Raw genomic sequence first — 17,687 nt, forward strand, 5'->3', positions numbered from 1 at the left:
AAACCCTCAGATATCAATATATGCCAAGGAAATCCGTCCACCAGATGTGTATCTTGGTTTGCCAATTAGCAGCCTCTAAATTACTGAAATTAACTTCCCAGGGACTAAACTTAGCTGAGGATTAAACCCAGGGGTATATAACTACTCAGTCATATTCCCAATCCTTTTGAGATAGGTTCTTCCTAAATCGCTCAGGTTGGCCTCAAACTTGGGATCATTCTGCCTCAACCTCCAGAGTCTCTAGGATTACAAGCATGTGCCTCTATACATGGCCCAGACATGAATCTTTGTATTTTTTCCTTCTTTTTTATTTATTTTTTTTATATACCAGGGATTGAACACAGGGGCACTTAACCTCTGAGCCACAGGATTGAACCAGGGGCACTTAACACTGAGCCATATCACCAGCTCTTTTTTTTTTTTTTTTTTTAAACATTTTTACCTTAGTTCTCGGCAGACACATCTTTATTGGTATATGGTGCTGAGGATCGAACCCGGGCCGCACGCATGGCAGGCGAGCGCGCTACCGCTGAGCCACATCCCCAGCGCACCAGCTCTTTTTTGAGACAGGTTTTCCATAAATGCTTAGAGCCTTAGCTAAATTATTGGGGAAGCTTTGAATTTGTGATCATCCTGCCTCAGCCTCCCAAGCTTCTGGGATTCCAGCTGCGTACCACTGCACCTGGCCCAACCTACACCTATAGTTTGAAGCTAAGACTGAAAGTGAAAAACTCTTTGCCTTGGTTGGAAATTTCCTGCCTTAAAAACTGAAATTATTTCCTTTTTTTTTTTTTTTAAAGAGAGAGTGAGAGAGAGAGAATTTTAACATTTATTTACTTTTTCTTAGTTCTCGGCGGACACAACATCTTCGATTGTATGTGGTGCTGAGGATCGAACCTGGGCCGCAGGCAAGCTAGGCGAGCACGCTACCGCTTGAGCCACATCACCAGCCCATCCATCTTTTCTTAGATATTCAGTTCCTTATCAACTCTATCCCCAAGTAGCTTCCACCAAGGCTAAAATATTACTTTATTTGAACACTGAATTTTAGTGTCTTAGCAAAGGCAAACTTGTTCCCTCACCTTGTTTACTAGAATTCACAGTCTTGGTGGGTAACTGGCAAACCATTTTCCTCATCAGCCAATCACTTCCCAAAGTCAGTTTCTGTTGTGGCTGTGTGCTCTTGCCCAGCTGCAGCAGTGGATCCAAAGAATCAAACTGAGACATGGAGTTTCTTGGACAACTTCAAAGAAACAATGCAAAATTTCACATCCTGGCATGTGTGGATGAGAGAGTGAATCATCCTGAGAGTTAATTGGGGTCAATTATGACCAACCTGACTTGTCACTGACACCAAAACATCTGGCATAACTTGCTTTATTCTCAGGAGAGTTATCCCCACCCTCTACACACTTGCTTCTAAAATTCACCATTTTTGAAAGCATGGTGTGTACCTTTAGATATATAATTATTCAAAATGGGAGGGGAATCTGGAATGCTTGAGGAATTCAGCTCACAAGTAAGCAAGGTGAAGTCACATGATGGGAAGAGAAAAACTTCCACCTCATCACATGCTAGATGGAGACATCAGCACTTAAGAAGGGTGATTAACTTTTTTCCCTCTCTATTTTATCTTTTCCTTTATATGCTAACACTTTACCCACAGTTCCAGTTCTTCTCCGTTTTGTCTTAGTGATGTTGCTTAGTGCTGGCATTCCAGTACAGTAAGACAGGTTCATATAAAAGCTCTAACACGCAGATACTGTATAGCCTTCCCTCTTAGTCTGCCCTCCCTCAGCATGAGGTCTCCTGTTTGTTTGTTTGTTTGTTTGTTTATTTTTGGGTACTGGGGATTGAACTCAGGGGCACTGGACCACTGAGCCACATCCCCAGCCCTATTTTGTATTTTTTTTTTAGAGACAGGGTCTCACTGAATTGCTCAGCACCTCGCTTTTGCTGAGGCTGACTTTGAATTCCGGATCCTCCTGCCTCAGCTTCCGGAGCTGCTGGGATACAGGCGTGTGCCACAGCATCTCCTGTTTTTTAAGGACTCGGTTCTCCTTCCTATAATACCCTGGGGCAACTCTTTCCAACTCACCCTCACCTTTTTCATCCTTAGGCCCTGAAAAGTTTTCCCCTGGGGCATGCACACCAAGTAAGTGCAGGGCAGGAAGGATGCAAGTTGGTCAAAATGTTTGAAGTTAAACTATTCTAAACTATTCGAGTGGGGTGCGGTGGCGAAGGCCTGCAATCCCAGCGGTTCTGGAGGATCACAAGTTCAAGCCAGTCTCAACAATTTAACGAGACCCTCCCCGCCTCATGCCGCTCAAAAAAAAAAAAAAGGATGTTCCCCTGGGTTCGATCCCTTGTATAGGAAAGAAGGGGGAAAAAAAAAAACCTATTTGATCCAGGCTTTACATACAGGATAATTCTCCACATGATCTCCACTTTTATACCTGAGAAAACTTAAGGTTTGATGAAGTAAAACTTGTTGCATTAGGGCTAGGGATGTGGCTCAAGCGGTAGCGCGCTCGCCCAGCATGTGCTACTGGAATTATGGGCTACGTACACTCAGAAAAGAGAGCAGCTCTGCTTAGGTGGTGGACAGTGGGTGTTGGTTTCAATGCTGGTGAGCTGTGTCTGACAGATGAGCAATTGTCATGTGAGTGACAGGTGATGAGGGAAAGAATACTTCAGGGGCTGGGGATGTGGCTCAAGCGGTAGCGCGCTCGCCTGGCACACGTGCGGCTGGGGTTTGATCCTCAGCACCACATACAAACAAAGATGTTGTGTCCGCCGATGAATAAATATTAAAATCTTCTCTCTCAAAAAAAAATCTTAAAAAATAAAATTATTTAAAAAAAAAAAAGCTTGTTGCATTAAATCAAGATCTCATGGTAGCAGAAATGGGACCTAAACCCATCTATTTCCAAGGCAGTAATTACTGACTACAAATACCAGCAAGCTTTGCCGTGCCCCACTGCTCAAAAGGCACCCTCCCCAGGGCGCAGTCTCAGCGGTTATATCCAAAACCCAACCCGAAGCCGCCTCTGCCCACCCGCCAGCCAATGAAAAGGCTGTTGCTAACATGCCTGCTATATTTTTAGCTTTCGGTGCTTGGGTACCAGTGGTGGGCTGAATCTCGCTGCCGTTGTGAACGCGCGAACTGGGGAGGGGAGGAGAAAGAAGGGGCGGGTGAAGCGAGGAAAGGCGGAGGGGCGTGTGTATGACGCGCTGCAACTCGCTGACGCAAGAGGCAAGTAGTCCCTGGAGGTGTCCCGGGGTGGAGCGCTCTGAATGTGGGGGATGGTGGCTGTCGCCCTCTGGCTCCCTCCCGCCTCCCCGTCTCAGTGGAGTTTGCCCTCCAGCCCGACGTTTCTCTGCCGCTGTCAAGGAGAATACATTTAAACCCCCACGCTGGCGTTCTGTCCTTGCCAAAAAAAGTGATCAAGGAAAATAAAATGCAAACCGTAACTGGAAACTTTCCGATCTCACCACCCCACGTGGGTTCGGAGGCTGCCGTTGGTCCAGAACGGTCAGGAATAAGAATAAAGGCGGGGGGGGGGGGAGTATTGGGGAGTGGGCAGAGGAGGGAGTAGACTCCTGCGCAAACATCCCCACCCAGGGCTCCGGACCTCGCAGTCCGGCAGTCCTGTCCGCCTGACCTCACCGGACACAGACGTCCCTACCCCCTACTCTGCCCCACACTGTCACAAAGAGGCAGAGTGGTCTGCACCGCCGAGATCCCGGCAGAGGGCCCGGACGCCCCCCATCCCGGGTTCGGAAAGTCTTGCTCCGCCGCCTGAGGGACTGTCGGGTGTGCGCGCCCGTCGCGCCTATCTTGGGGCAGGCACCACACCACTCCGCGGGGCTATTCCTAGAATTAGCGTGGCTCTCCTAGCCCTCGTAGGGGTCGCCGGCTGGAGAGAGCCAACTGGAGCGTCGGCTGGGGGGCGGCGCTTGCGCGTCTGCGTGGAGCAGGCCCTCTCCCTGCACGGGGAACCTGGTGTCAAGAGGTTACTCAGCTGTAGGCCATCGGCCTCTTCATCCCCAACAGCGTGCCCCAGGCCCCATTCCCCCTCGCCCTCCTCTCGACTTTTCGCGTCCGACGACGAGGCGAGCCGCGCTCGGAAAACTCAGGCCAATGCGAGTTCAGGTCCGAAACCTTTCCAGAGCTCAAGAGGTGCCCCTAGATCTCTCACCCAAGGAGGTCGCAACTGGGCGAGCGTGGGGGGACAGGCGCCTAGAGCTGGAGGGGCGCGCCAAAGTAGCCTCGGTGGGAAATAATTCGGACAAACGTAAACTTGCGTACTGCCGGCGCCCCGGTAGGTGCAGGGTCGGAGGTTAGGGGAGAGCTTCCTGGGGCAAGCTGTGCCCGCCCCACCCCCGACAGCCACCGTCCAGCAGCCGGAGTGAGCGCCCACCGTGTCTCAGCCCGGTGCCTGCCCTCACGGAGCTCCCCGTCTACCTGGGGATGCTCCTTACACGCTAAGCACGAGCTCAGAGAGTGGCTTGGGGCTGCAAGAAAATACGGCATGGCAGTGTTGTGATGGGGAAGGGAAGACAGACAGCCAGGCCGAGGAGGTGGCGACACGAGAGGGTTTAGAAGAGAGACTCCCGCAGCCTCTGCCAGCGTCCCACGCCCAGCCGGCTACGGGGCCGGCAGGGTTAAGCCGCGGGCCGGCAGGGAAGTAGTCCCGGCCGGACGCCCAGCCCCGCCCCGCCGGCGGAGGGACGCATCACGCAGGGGTGGGGAAGTCGGATCCGTGCGCAGGGTTGCTAAGGGTGAAACTTTTCATTGACTTTGCTCACTTCTGGCCGGGGCGCGGGAGGGTGCGGGTCGTGCGCAGAGAAAAGCTAGTGGCTCGGGCGACGCGGGGCCAGGAGGGCCAGGTCGTCCGCCAACTACAGCAGTCCGTCCTCCGCCCCGCGACGCGAGCCACCCTCTGGGCGGCCATCCTAGTGTTGTTGCCGCGGGCCGGCCTGCCCGCGGTCCGTCCGCCCCTGCCGCCGAGTCCGACCTCCAAAAAAGCTGAAAGAATTATATTAGGAGTTATAGCCCGTAACCTCCTCCTTGCTCCCAGCCCTCAACGACGAAAAGGACACATCGGCCCCCGGCCTCGCAGCGCCGGAGAAAGCAGGGAAAGCGACCTCTGCCCCGGGCCCAGGACCACCCTGGCAGGAGAAGACACCTGGCGACCGGCAGCCCATCCCGCCGCCGCGGAGACCCGAGTGAGTGCTGGGGCATGCGAACCGGGGGGGGGGGCACCCTGACACCCACCGGCTGGACAGCCTGCCCCACCCCGCCCTTGCTCCGGCTCTTGGCTTTGCTGGACACTCCACGTCGCTGTCACCCCCTCCCCCGCCCGGCCAGCATTTTCCTCGCCCCTTCTATCTTCCTTTTAGAACCGCCCACATTTTCCCCTTGCTCCTCTACCCTGTCTCTGATCCTGAGGTACCCAAGAGCCTCCTTCTCTCCCAGGTGGAAGAGTGGCCTCTCCTGGATGGAGTGCATTTCTTCCCTTCCTCCTCCCCCAGTTCTTATATCCCAGATACTCGCTAGATTTTCCTTGTTCCCCAAAGAAACATACCTCCCACTGCCACCGTTAAATAAATGAGAGGAAGGAAGGAGATCCAGGCCTTTTTCTGCTTTTCCCGTGTGCATGGAATGGGGTTGCTAATTAATATGGTTTATTTCTGGTTCTGTGGAGCCTGAAGGATGAAGGTTGAACACCCTTTCTTGGGGATGAGACCGATTAGAGGGAACTGTCCTTGAACCACTCAGCCAGAATTCATTTCAGCTTGAAATCTTTATCTTCTTGGCTTAAAGGGAAAACTGCGCGTAAAAAAGTACCAGTAGGACTATGCCAGCTAGTGGATTCTACTTGATCTACATAGGGTCCCTGGGAAGAAGGGCCCTACTCCTAAACTCCTTTTCCAGTCCAGAGAATGGATTGTGTGCCCTTGACCAGGTATCTGGGGAGGAGGGAGGGAGCAAATGGAAGGCACAGCCGGCTGACCCTCTCCTCCCCTTGGAGCAACCGAACCCCACACGCGAACCCCACACGCGGGGCTTCAACTTGAGGACCAGCAGACAGGGTCTTGGGTGCCTTCTCATTGTCCAACCTATTGTTTTTTACCTTCCTACCCACCCCACCTGGGAGTAGGTCCCTCATTTGTTTCTCAGTAGAAAAATATCCCTCTTGCTTTCTTGTCGCCTGCCCCCTTCCCTCTCCCAAGCATTGAGAAAAGCAGCTTGTGTGGGAGGCCGGATTAGGGAGGTTTAACACCCTGTAGGGAAGCTTTGCAGAGGATCTGGTCCTAGAGTAGCCCTTGCAGTGGGAGGAGCCTCACACAGAATTTTAAATTAGGTGTTCAGGTTTCCGATTGCAGTTTTTCCTTCCCAGCTGAGAACCTTCCCCATTTCCCTGGAAATCCTTTTTCAGACTTGGATTAGAAGTGGGTAAGGTTTGAGCCCCCCTGACGTTGGGCCTTCTGATTGCCGACAGAACTGGGTCCAGTTCCTGCTTTTCCTTTCCTGACTGTGGGGTGCTGGAGCCGAGCCTACTGGGCATTAAGTGGAAAAGGCTCCTTTCTCTTTGAGTCCACCGTCAGTCCTTACAGCAACCCCAGACAGTGGCTGTCCACCCTTGGAATTCAGATTCAGCGGCAGGGGTGGGGGTGGGAGGGCGAGGCCTTGTCTATCCCAGCCCACTCCTTTCTCCCAGAAAAACTCATTGGAAGCAGGTCCCTAATTCAGCAGTCTTCGGAGGCACTGGAGAGAGATGGGGGAAGTTCTGCCCTTCTTACGGACGCGGTGGGTGGTATGAACCGCGAGCTGGCCTAGTGGGTTGATTTGGACGAACTGTCTTGCGATGGGAGGGGGCGACCGCCGCGCAGTGCGCATGTGCGTCAGAAACTTTTCCTCGGCTCCGACCCTCGGCCAGGTCCCCCTGCCGGGCATGCGTGGTTGGGCCGGCCGACCGGCCCGCGGAGCGCGCAGGGAAGTGTAGTGTGCGCAGAAGTAGGTCACGCGTCCGCGCGCGCCCGGACGGCCTGGGCGCTGCGGCTCCCAGAGTGCAGAGCGCGCCGGCCTCCGAGGCCGGGGAGGCAGGCGCGCCCTTCCTTGGGAGAGCCCTGCGGGTCGCGCCCAGTGATGCCCGAGCCACGTTTGGGGTGGGTGGGAGTGAGACCCAGCAGGGCGTGGTCAGCACCAGCCCTGGAAACGTTCAGCCCACGCGCCCGTCAGGCCGCTGCTTAGGGACCGCCGGTGGGGCGGGGCCTTGCGGTGACCTGCGCTCTGCAGACTGTCGGGACCCCAGGGCTGGCTGCCCTCTCTCTGGCCTTGCTCAAATCCAAAGCATCCTATAGTGCTTGATTGTGGGGTGATGTCAGTGTTAAGGGTTTCAGGTGCCTGGATATTTTTATAGATTTGGGGCCCAGTGGATTCTTTCACCATTGTCCCTTCAACCCTTTTTAAAAACAACTGTTTTTTTGTTAAAAACTTGCTTCTCTTTCTTATTAGAATAAGATATACTCCATGCTTGTATAGATATTTCAAAATATTCTACTGTCATGTATAACTAAGAACAACAACAACAAAAAGAGCTTGTCTCCCTGTAATCCTTGCTAAAGCCCAAAGGTCTGCAAATTTGAGTCCAGCCTGGGCAATTTAGCCAGACCGTGTTGCAGAGTAAAGTTAAAAGGGCCTAGGGTGTATCTCAATGGTAGAGTGCTTGCCTAGCATGTGCGAGGCCCTGGGTTCCATCCACAATAAGGGGATCGGGATTTCTGTACAATAGTCCTCTTTGGAATCTGTGTAGACCGAGGCCTCCTTCAGCGTCTCCCCACATCTTTGCCTATAAACTTACTGTTTAAAACACAAGTCAGCAAAGGGATCTGAATCCAGGTTTAACCTTGTGGCTGAAAGTAAGCAAATTCAGGAGGATGAGATTGGTTGTGTGTGTGTGTGTTTTGTAGGAGAAATTGAACTTGGGGACCCTTAACCACTAAGCCGTATACCCCACCCCTTTTTAATGTTTTATTTTTATTTTAAGACAGTGTCTCACTGAGTTGCTGAGGCTGACTTTCAACTTGCAGTCCTGCCTCAGCCTCCAGAGTCCCTGGGATTACAGGCTTGCGCCACCACAAGGAGGATAAAATTCTTGGAGAAACTAGACAGAAATTGCATTTGTAATTTTAATACACTGTCAGAAGTGGAGATTTTGCTATTAAAAATTTATCCCCACACACACAAACACACATATGCTTTTTTGCCACCTTTCTGAAGCCTTTTAGTTGAAAAAGATTTCAAGAATTTTCTGCAGCTTAACAAATCTACCTGTTCCTTTTATTGAAGGATAGGTATTTCTAAGCACTCTACCACACTTTCATAAATATTTTTTTTTTTTTTTTTTTTTTTTTTTTTAAATTTTAATATTTTATTTTTTAGTTATCGGCGGACACAACATCTTTGTTTGTATGTGGTGCTGAGGATCGAACCTGGGCCGCACGCATGCCAGGCGAGCGCGCTACCGCTGAGCCACATCCCCAGCCCCCATAAATATTTTATATAGAAGCTCTAGAAATTGTCCATAGCTTTGTAAAAAAAATAAAATAAAGAACTCATCCAGTGATCACACTTATCTTTAGCTGAAGACAAGATAGCACCAGTGCTTTAATCCTGTCCCATAAGCTTCTTGAAGTCAAAATTAGAGCCTGAGCTGATAGAGCATAAAATCTCATTCTGGTCATCCAGCATTTTTGTAAGGTTCCACCCCACAACCATCTGGCCTGGCCTGTTCTCCAGTTAAAGAGGCAAAGGTAGCATTATACACTTCCTTATTTGTGCAGCAACATCACTGAGGTATAAATTGGTGTGCAGCTTTAGTTGCTTATGCTGCAGAAAATGGTTCAGTAGGCAGGGCTGATGACAGTGGTTCTATTGTATATTGGGTGGGAGGCCTATTTCCCAATGACTTTGGCCTGCACTTAAAATGCTCCCATTTTGAGGCTGAACTGTTTGGGGCTGTTTATTTGGAAGGCAATTATACAGTCAAGTTTGAGTAGGCCTAGAAAGGCATAGAAGTCCTTTCTTTGGTCTGGGTAGAATACCAAGAGGCACATTTTAAGAGGCCATAGTATGCCTTAGGAGAAGTGTCATATGTTGACTTCAAATCGTTTTACTTTTCAAAACTCTTTGAAAACACTGGCTTTAACTCCAAGCCCATTCTTGGGATCTGATGCCAACTTTCTTCACATTTTTTGTTTCCTCCATGTTGAATAACTCTAGTTCACCATGATGACCTTTTTGTTTGTTTTGTTTTGTTATGCTTGGAGGTTAAACCCAGGGCTGTTCTACCTTCATTTATTTTTGGTCCCAGGGATTGATCCCAGAGGTGCTTAACCACTGAACCACACATCCCTAAGCCCATTTTATTTTTTATTTTGAGACAGGATCTTACTTAAGTTGCTAAGGCTAACCTCAAACTTGTACTCCTCTGCCTCAAGCATCCTCAGTCACTGGGACTACAGTGGAACACCACCACATCTGGCCCTTTTCATTTTATTTTATTTATTTTTAATTTATTTTTATTTTCATTTAAATATTTATTTTTTAGTTGTAGTTGGACACAATATCTTAATTTTTTATTTATTTTTATGTGGTGCCGAGGATTGAACCCAGGGCCTCTCGTGTGCTAGGCAAGCACTCTACCGCTGAGCCATAATCCCAGCCCCCTTTTCATTTTATTATGAGAACATGGTCTTGCCAAATTGCCAAAGCTGGTCTTGAACTTGTGATCCTCCTGCCTCAGCCTCCCGAGTTGCTGGGAATAGAGGTGGGTGCCACCATTCCTGACTCAAACCTCCATTCTTAAGCCTGGTATGATGTTGTACATCTATAGTCCCAGCTACTCAGGATCACTTGAGCCCTGGAGGTTAAAGGTCAGCCTAGGCAAAATAGCAAGACACTATTTTTTTTTTTTTTTAAGCCACCATTCTTGGGAGGAGTCCCATGGTCGTATAGCTAACTTTGTATCTGGTGATGAACCAATCTTCAGAAACAGAAGTCCCTTTTTACCATTCTTCTCTTTAAATCTAAAGGGGCTGGGGATATCACTTAGTTGGTAGAGTGCTTACCTCACATGCACAAGGTCCTGGGTTCAATCCCCAGCACCATTTAAAAAAAAAAAAAAAAAAAGAACAAAGAAACCGAAACCCTGGAAATGATCTGTCTTAATCATGAATAGACATTTGAAGAAATTTACAGATCAAAGATCAAAGTCTTTTGGAGGCTGGGATGAAGAGGAAACCAGGGTTTCCTGAGTACTGAGCATTCTTTGGGCAGGCTTGGGAGAGGGACCAGTCACTGACTCCCCATGTGACCCTCTCTGTTTCCTCAGACCTGAAATGAGCTATGGTGCTCTAGATTGATCCAGTGCATCTTCTCAGATACCTTCATCCCAGAATATTTTTCTTGAGGATTTAGTCCTAAAAGTGTTCCTAGGAGCCAAGGGCCCAAGTCTAAGAATGAACAGGGAAGTGTGTTGCGACAGGTGTTCAGAAAACTCAAGACCCCCCAAGCCTACAGCTGGTACCTGGACACTTCATGCTGAAACCAGAAGGAACTTTAATCACAATCCAACACTGAGTCTTTCACAGGACCGAAGTTGCCCTTGACAGGTCATGGATCAGTCTCATCTCTGTGCTGAGCTCAGCAGCCTAGACTTGCCCAGAGGTCTGGTTAGGGAGATGTCTTGGACCTGCCTTCCCTTAAAGATTGCCCTTTTTTAGTTTATTTTCTCCCTGAGCATGAGTTCAGGAACCACCCTTTTGGAGAAAGTGAGAATAGAATCACTAGCTCTTAGGACTTAAGGATCATGTTCCTGAAACATGAGGCTGGCCCAGACCTACGGAGTAAAACTTTTTTGACCTCAGTGGGATTGGCTGTGAGAGAGTCCCAAAATAACAATCTGAGTGTTTATCTTGGGCTGCCTTCTCCTCCAGCATCTCCAAACACTTGATAAATCTGATCCAGTGCCGAGAACAGGTGGTCAGACAGTCCCTGGGAAACAGAGTGATGATGGGTCCCCAGCTGGAGACTACAGGGTAATGGAAATTTTCTTCCTTCTGCCATCATCCTCATCACTTACACCTTCTACAGAAACTACAGAGATTCCCTCAGGCCACACCAGTGCTGCTCGTGTGTGTGTGTGTGTGTGTGTGTGTGTGTGTGTGTGTGGTGTGTGTGTGCGCGCGCGCTAAGGATTGAACCCAGTGCCTCACGCACGCTAGGCAAGTGCTCTGCCACTGAGCTACAGCCCCAGCCCTACACTGTAGTTCTTAAATCAGTTCTGCAAACCCAGCCTGAGCCTGAAAGCCTCACACCCTTGGGGCCCAGGGTAACAGATGGATATGACTGAAGTCCAAGCCCCAGAGAAAAGTTGGCAGTGTTCCTTCATGTTCAGTGACCTGTATCCCTTTCCATGTAAGGAGGACAACTAAAAATTTTAAACTTACATCTTAGCCTGTGACAGTTTGGGGACATGACTTCACCAAGATATTACAGAGACAGCAAAGTCCTTCCCTTCTTCTGATGAATTAGGAGCCTGGGTTTATTCATTTATTTATTTTTGCTTGGGTTGTGTGTGTGTGTGTGTGGGGGGTGTATCATTCGTACAGGGAACCAAATTCTCATAATGGTGGAAAACAGCATTCCGTATGTGTTTATTATTAAAAAAATAGCTAACTTTATCAAGTGTCTACTACTGCCAAGTGTAGCATAAGGCAATTTATATCCTCCAACTCCATGTCAGACACATTTTCCCAGTGAGAAATCTAAGGCTCAGAAGGAAGTAACTTGTCTACAATTGTATAGTTGAACCCAGCCACTGGTAGAATGGTAGTTGATCCAGAGTTGGTGTTTTTTTTTTTTGTCTGTCTTTGGCCACTTCCACCTGTCTGCATATATATTCATGGTACTCCTCTCCTTCTTTCTCATTTCCCAGAACCATCTGGAGCCCAAGTCTGCCCATCTTACATCTGCAACCACTTCCCTTGGCCTGTGCACGTGCCCTGCACTGATTCTCTGCCTAGGAAAGGACCATGCAGTTAGAGATTAAAGTGGCCCTGAACTTCATCATCTCCTATTTATACAACAAGCTGCCCCGGCGCCGGGCAGACCTGTTTGGAGAGGAGCTTGAGCGACTTTTGAAAAAGAAATATGAAGGCCACTGGTACCCTGATAAGCCACTCAAGGGCTCTGGCTTCCGCTGCGTCCACATTGGGGAGATGGTGGACCCTGTGGTAGAGCTGGCTGCCAAGCGGAGCGGGCTGGCAGTGGAGGATGTGCGGGCCAACGTGCCTGAGGAACTGAGTGTCTGGATTGACCCTTTTGAAGTGTCCTACCAGATTGGTGAGAAGGGGGCTGTAAAAGTGCTGTACCTGGATGACAGTGAGGGCAGTGGTGCCCCAGAGCTGGACAAGGAGATCAAGAGCAGCTTCAACCCTGATGCTCAGGTATTTGTGCCCATTGGCAGCCAGGACAGCTCTCTGTCCAATTCCCCCTCGCCGTCCTTCGGCCAGTCACCCAGCCCCACCTTCATCCCTCGCTCTGCCCAGCCCATCACTTTCACCACCGCCTCTTTCGCTGCCACCAAATTTGGCTCTACCAAGATGAAGAAGGGTGGTGGGGCATCTAGTGGTGGGGGCGTGGCCAGCAGTGGGGCAAGTGGCCAGCAGCCACCACAGCAGCAGCCTCGCATGGTCCGCTCACCCACCAACAACCTGCTGAAGCACAAGAGCCTCTCTTTGTCTATGCATTCACTGAACTTCATCACAGCCACCTCGGCCCCTCAGTCCCAGCTCTCACCCAATGCCAAGGAGTTCGTGTACAATGGTGGTGGCTCGCCCAGCCTCTTTTTTGATGCGGCTGATGGCCAGGGCAGTGGCACCTCAGCACCCTTTGCGGGTGGTGGGGCCAGCACCTGTAACAGCAGCAGCTTCGATATGGCCCAGGTATTTGGAGGTGGCACCAACAGCCTTTTCCTGGAGAAGACACCCTTTGTGGAAGGCCTGAGCTACAACCTGAACACCATGCAATACCCCAGCCAGCCGTTCCAGCCTGTTGTGTTGGCCAACTGACCACTCCTCCACCCAGAGGGCCAAGAGCACCCACGACCACAGATAAGAAAAAGGAAAGGAGAGGAAAGGCCAAAAAAAAGAGGAAAAGAAAACTGTACAAAAATATTTCCAATCTTCTCACTCTCGCTTCTAGAAAAAAGATCCAGCCCAGGCATGGAGTGGGAGGGGGCTCCTGAAGCACCGAATCGTGGTTAACTCAACCCCCCAACCCCGACCGTTTTCCTGCCTGCTTCTGATTTATTTGGTTGGTTTGGGTTTTGTATTTTTTTTTTTACATGTAGTTTTCTATATAACATCTTTAATTAGTGGCTTCCTGTGCTAAGAATGGTCCAGATGTGAATTGCTGCTCCCTGTTCCCTCCTCCCTCCTTCACACTCCTTTATGATTGGTGTGTCCAAGCTCACAGGGAAGGAAGAGCTGCAGCTGGGGCCAAACCCCCCCCAAGTAGGGAGAGGCTGGCCCATTTCACTGCCTGCCCTCCAGCTATCCTCTCACTCAAAGCCATCCAACCTCAGCAGGACTTCTTGGGCCCTGCCACCCAAATAGGTCTGACCCCAGCCCATACTCCCTCTCAGGCTGGGCCACAGGGAGTTTCCGGCTAGCCACTTGACACCCTCCCCCAAGAGCTAATGTCTGTGACTACAGGGAGGTTTGCACTTTGTCTTGTTGAAATCCTTTCATCTCTGTGCTGTGGCCCCATCCACCCACCGACCCCACCAGGCCTAGACGATTATCATGGCTCTGGACACCCAGCATCCTTCATAAGCATGGCCTCTTTCTCTAATGCAGCCCTTCTTCCCTGGGCCTGAGGCTGCGGGCTAGGAGGTGGGAATAAGGGGTGTGTGTGTGTGTGTGTGTGTGTGTGTGTGTACATGTAAACGTGTGTGTACATGTACACCCCTGTGAGTATATGTGGTTTGCTGTCCTGTTCTAAAGGATTCCAAGCCATGTGAAACTTCCCTCTGGATGTGATTCTGGGTTGCAGCAAGTGCTTATTTATGTATGAGGTTGGGGAATGGGCTGGGGGTGGGTTGTCAGTTTTTTGTAAGGCAGTATGGAGGGGGTGACATTGGCTGAGCCTAAGGCACTCCCAGAGGAAAGCACTGCAGAAGGAACTGGTTTCCAGACTGCAGAGGAATCTGCACTTTTGTTTGTTTTTGACCAAAAAGAAAAAAAAAAAAGAAAGGAAAAAAAAAGAACTATACACACACACATACAAACACATATATATAGGGAAAAAATATATATATACACAGACAATATACATATGTGTGTGTGTGTGTATATATATGTATATATATACATATATATTCACACACACACATAAGCTCTGAAGGGTAGAAGGAATATCCAAGCCTTTGTTGCCTAAGAGAAGTCCCTAGACTTCAGTGACCCTGTTGTGCCACCTTACCCAGGATGGGAGCTGCTTACCTGAGTTCCATTGGTGGGGAGTTGGGGGTGGGGAGATAGGACCCACATTTGGAGTCAGTCAGTGCCTATCGCTGGCAGTCCTGAGCCTTGCATTGGTCTTCTGGTTGTGTTATTTCACTCCATCTGTGTCCCTACCTGCTAGTTTCTCTCTTGTCATCCCCCTCACTACCCTTACCTTGCCTACCCTGGACCTTGATGCTATGAGGCGTGGTCTCCTGGGTTGGACAGGCATGTGGTCCTCCCAGCCATTGTACTTGGGATACAGAAGGGCACTGGTTCCCCTTCCTCTGCAGAAGAAAGGGTTTTTTCCAATCCATGGCATAGCTTCTGAGCCACAGTGCTTTGGTAATGGGGCACTTGGCATCAGGGCTCCATCACCAGAAAGCACCAAAGTCCTGGTACCCCACCCCATTCCATTCTTCCCGGGACCCCAAGTGGGTACTGCTGTGGCAGTGAGTCTGGCCCAGACAGGCACTGCCGGCCTTCCCTCCCTATAATGGGCACCAGCTCTACCTCCCCATCAGGGCAAGGCCCTGGCTTCTCAGCCCAGCACCATCTGTTCCTCTAGACCTCTTGGGCCAGCCCAGTCTGGGTCACCCTGTCCCTCATCCTCAGCTCCCATGCAGGTGACAGGCCCAGGCAGACAGCTCCTCTCTGGGAAAGGTTGGATGCTGCCTTATCCTCCTTCTGGCCCCTCCTGTGCACACACACACTGGTACCACCCGCACCCAGGCCAGCTCATTTTTCACCATATGCAGGGAGAGGGGGAGACCAATCCCTTCCTGTTTCTTGAAATATGAAGAATAATGTGTGTTCAGGAGCATGGCTCCTACACTGGGCTTTTGGGCCTGGTTCCGTCTGTCTCGTCTCAAATCTAGGCATTTTTGCTTCAATTTTATTTTTTTTAAGAAAACAAACAAAAATCTGCACTAATTTACCTGGTTTCGTAGGAAATTTTTTTTTATTTTTTACATTTTTGGTGTCCGTTTGTATTGAATAATTTGCTACATTTGTAAAATGTAAGAGGTATATATAATATATGTATATTTCTAACGTAAGAAACGTAATTTTTTCTTTTCAAGGTTTTTTCTTAAAAAGAGGAGAGAAATTGATATTTTTTCAGGAAAACAAACTTTAAAATAAAAAAAGAGGAGAATAAACCTTTTTCTCCCCTTTCCCCATCCTCTGTCTATCCCTCTTTCCCAGGAACAAATCTAAAGATGGATTATCTTGTGAAGAATGTAAACTGTCAATCCAGAATGATGTCTTTTTCTCAATGCAGGGAGCTATAGATTCTCTAATTCTCCCTAAGAGTGGGAGGGGGCATTGAAGCAACTGTGGAGAGGAGCCAGGGGAGCAGGGTAATGACTTTTTTTTTCTTTAGTGAAGGAGGAATACAATCAAGTGTTTTGTATTCAGAATGTTGTGCAATATTTTGGAATGGGACATTGGTGTGTTAGAGATTTAGTTTAAAAACAAGATTGATCAAATCTGTACAGTTTATATTGTTCCAGATTTTTTTAAGTTTGTATTAAAAGCATGATATATAATAGCCCTTTCCTTGCTCCTAACTTGTTCTGTTTATGGGGTCTCTTGGGATGGAGAGAATGGCAGTAGCCCAACCCCTACCCCTGGGTGGACATAACTGACTTCTTAGTATGCCCACTACCACTGTCCTTTTCCATGTTGCAGACAGGTTCCTTGAGGCTAATAGACATTTTCTTGTTTGGTAGTTGCTGGGGCCAGGACTGGAAGCAGAGCCTTAAGATTGGGGTTCCTCTTTGTGGCTATGCTAGGAACTGCCTATTCCTTGGAGAAGGAGGGAGAGGTCCATCTCCAGCCTACTCTAGATATAGTATTTGCCTGTCCAAGCCACTTGCTCTTTGGATATGGCCAGAATGAGGAGAGCCCACCTAAGCCAGGTTTTGTCCAAACACCTGATACTCGGGTTCTCTGTCCTTTTCTTGGGCCAGACACCTCCCTAGCTGCTTTAGAGGTGACAACCTGTCTGAGCCCAGGATTGGAAAGCAGCCCACTTTTCTGCCACTGATTTCTTTGAGATCTCAGCCACCTCCTCCTTCTCCCAGGACCTCAGGCCATGTTTTTCTTCACAAAGTCAGGGCGCATTAATGCTGTCCAAGGTCTTTGGGCCCAACTGGACCCAGAGTATTTGTGAAGGTACTTGTTGAACCTTTTGCGGGGGGAGGGAGGGATCCCAGGGATTGAGCTCAGGGGCACTTAGCCACTGACACATACCCGGCCCTTTTTTTTTTACATTTCATTTAGAGACAGCCTCCCTGTTGCTGAGGCTGGCTTTAAACTCATGATTCTCCTGCCTCAGCCTCTCTAGCCGCGTATTCCTCTGTTCCATCATGCGGGGCTTATTTTTGTTGAATCTTATCTCACCCTCATAGCAGCCAGTGGTGAAGGCCAAGTTAGACTGCCTGCTTAAATTCACAAAACTAGTAAGTGGTAAGGCTGAGATTTTGATTTGATGTGTCGTATTCAATCCAGTGGTCTTGAGCAGTGTTAGGCCCTTGTCAGAGAACAAACCAGTGCCTGTCTTTCCAGAGCTGATCTCACACATATTTGATAAGCTGTAATACTGTTTTGGGGTATGATGATGGGGATGGGGAACATTAACACTTTCAAACTGGGGCAGAGGGCAAGCAGATTTATAGTGCATCAGGAGGGTGGGGTGTCCCCAGGCTCTTAGCTTTACAAATAAGCCAATACAGCCCTCCCCTCAACCCCTGCAAGCATGTGGCACTTCATGTATCTAGAAGCTCTGGGGCTAAACGTCCAGCCTCTAGACAGCGTCCCAGGAGCCCTGGTGTCTAGCTCCTTCCACTGGCTGCTTCCCACAGAGTGTCAAGCAGAGGAAAGCCCCTGGTCAAGACACAAAGCCACTTAACAGGGGTCTCATACTTCTGTCAGAGAGAAAGCCAACCTGTCTTGTGTCCAAGCTGTCCACCAGTCATGGGCCCCAGAGCAGAGGTGGGATGGCCCCTCACCTCATTTCTATTTATAAACATAGGTCCTGACTCAGCAGGTGCCAGGGTCACCTGTTCCCACTCTGTCACACTCAGATCTGAAGGGCCAGGGCAAGCTCC

At 49.5% G+C, this 17,687-nt stretch overlaps 1 protein-coding gene across 4 annotated transcripts; it reads left to right on the forward strand.

Annotated features, from left to right (window-relative positions):
* The first annotated feature begins 3,517 nt into the window (after positions 1–3,517).
* On the forward strand, positions 3,518–16,129 carry Tob2 (transducer of ERBB2, 2). 4 transcript variants are annotated; one of them, XM_026405925.2, is made up of 3 exons: positions 3,518–3,535; positions 5,085–5,232; positions 12,009–16,129. In XM_026405925.2, exon 3 carries the CDS (start codon positions 12,106–12,108, stop codon positions 13,141–13,143), a length of 1,038 nt encoding a protein of 345 aa, XP_026261710.2. In that variant the 5' UTR covers positions 3,518–3,535; positions 5,085–5,232; positions 12,009–12,105; the 3' UTR covers positions 13,144–16,129. The 4 variants fall into 4 exon arrangements, with proteins under 4 accessions (XP_026261710.2, XP_026261709.2, XP_026261708.2 ...); XM_026405924.2 differs by lacking the exon at positions 3,518–3,535 and adding an exon at positions 3,595–4,156; XM_026405923.2 differs by lacking the exon at positions 3,518–3,535 and adding an exon at positions 4,165–4,325.
* Positions 16,130–17,687: the final 1,558 nt, after the last annotated feature.

This window comes from Urocitellus parryii, chromosome 5, assembly GCF_045843805.1.
Source record: "Urocitellus parryii isolate mUroPar1 chromosome 5, mUroPar1.hap1, whole genome shotgun sequence".
Classification (NCBI taxonomy): domain Eukaryota; kingdom Metazoa; phylum Chordata; class Mammalia; order Rodentia; family Sciuridae; genus Urocitellus; species Urocitellus parryii.

Excerpts from the sequence above, each read along its gene's own strand:
- Tob2 (XM_026405925.2), top strand. The coding sequence starts at position 12,106 with ATGCAGTTAGAGATTAAAGTGGCCCTGAACTTCATCATCTCCTATTTA.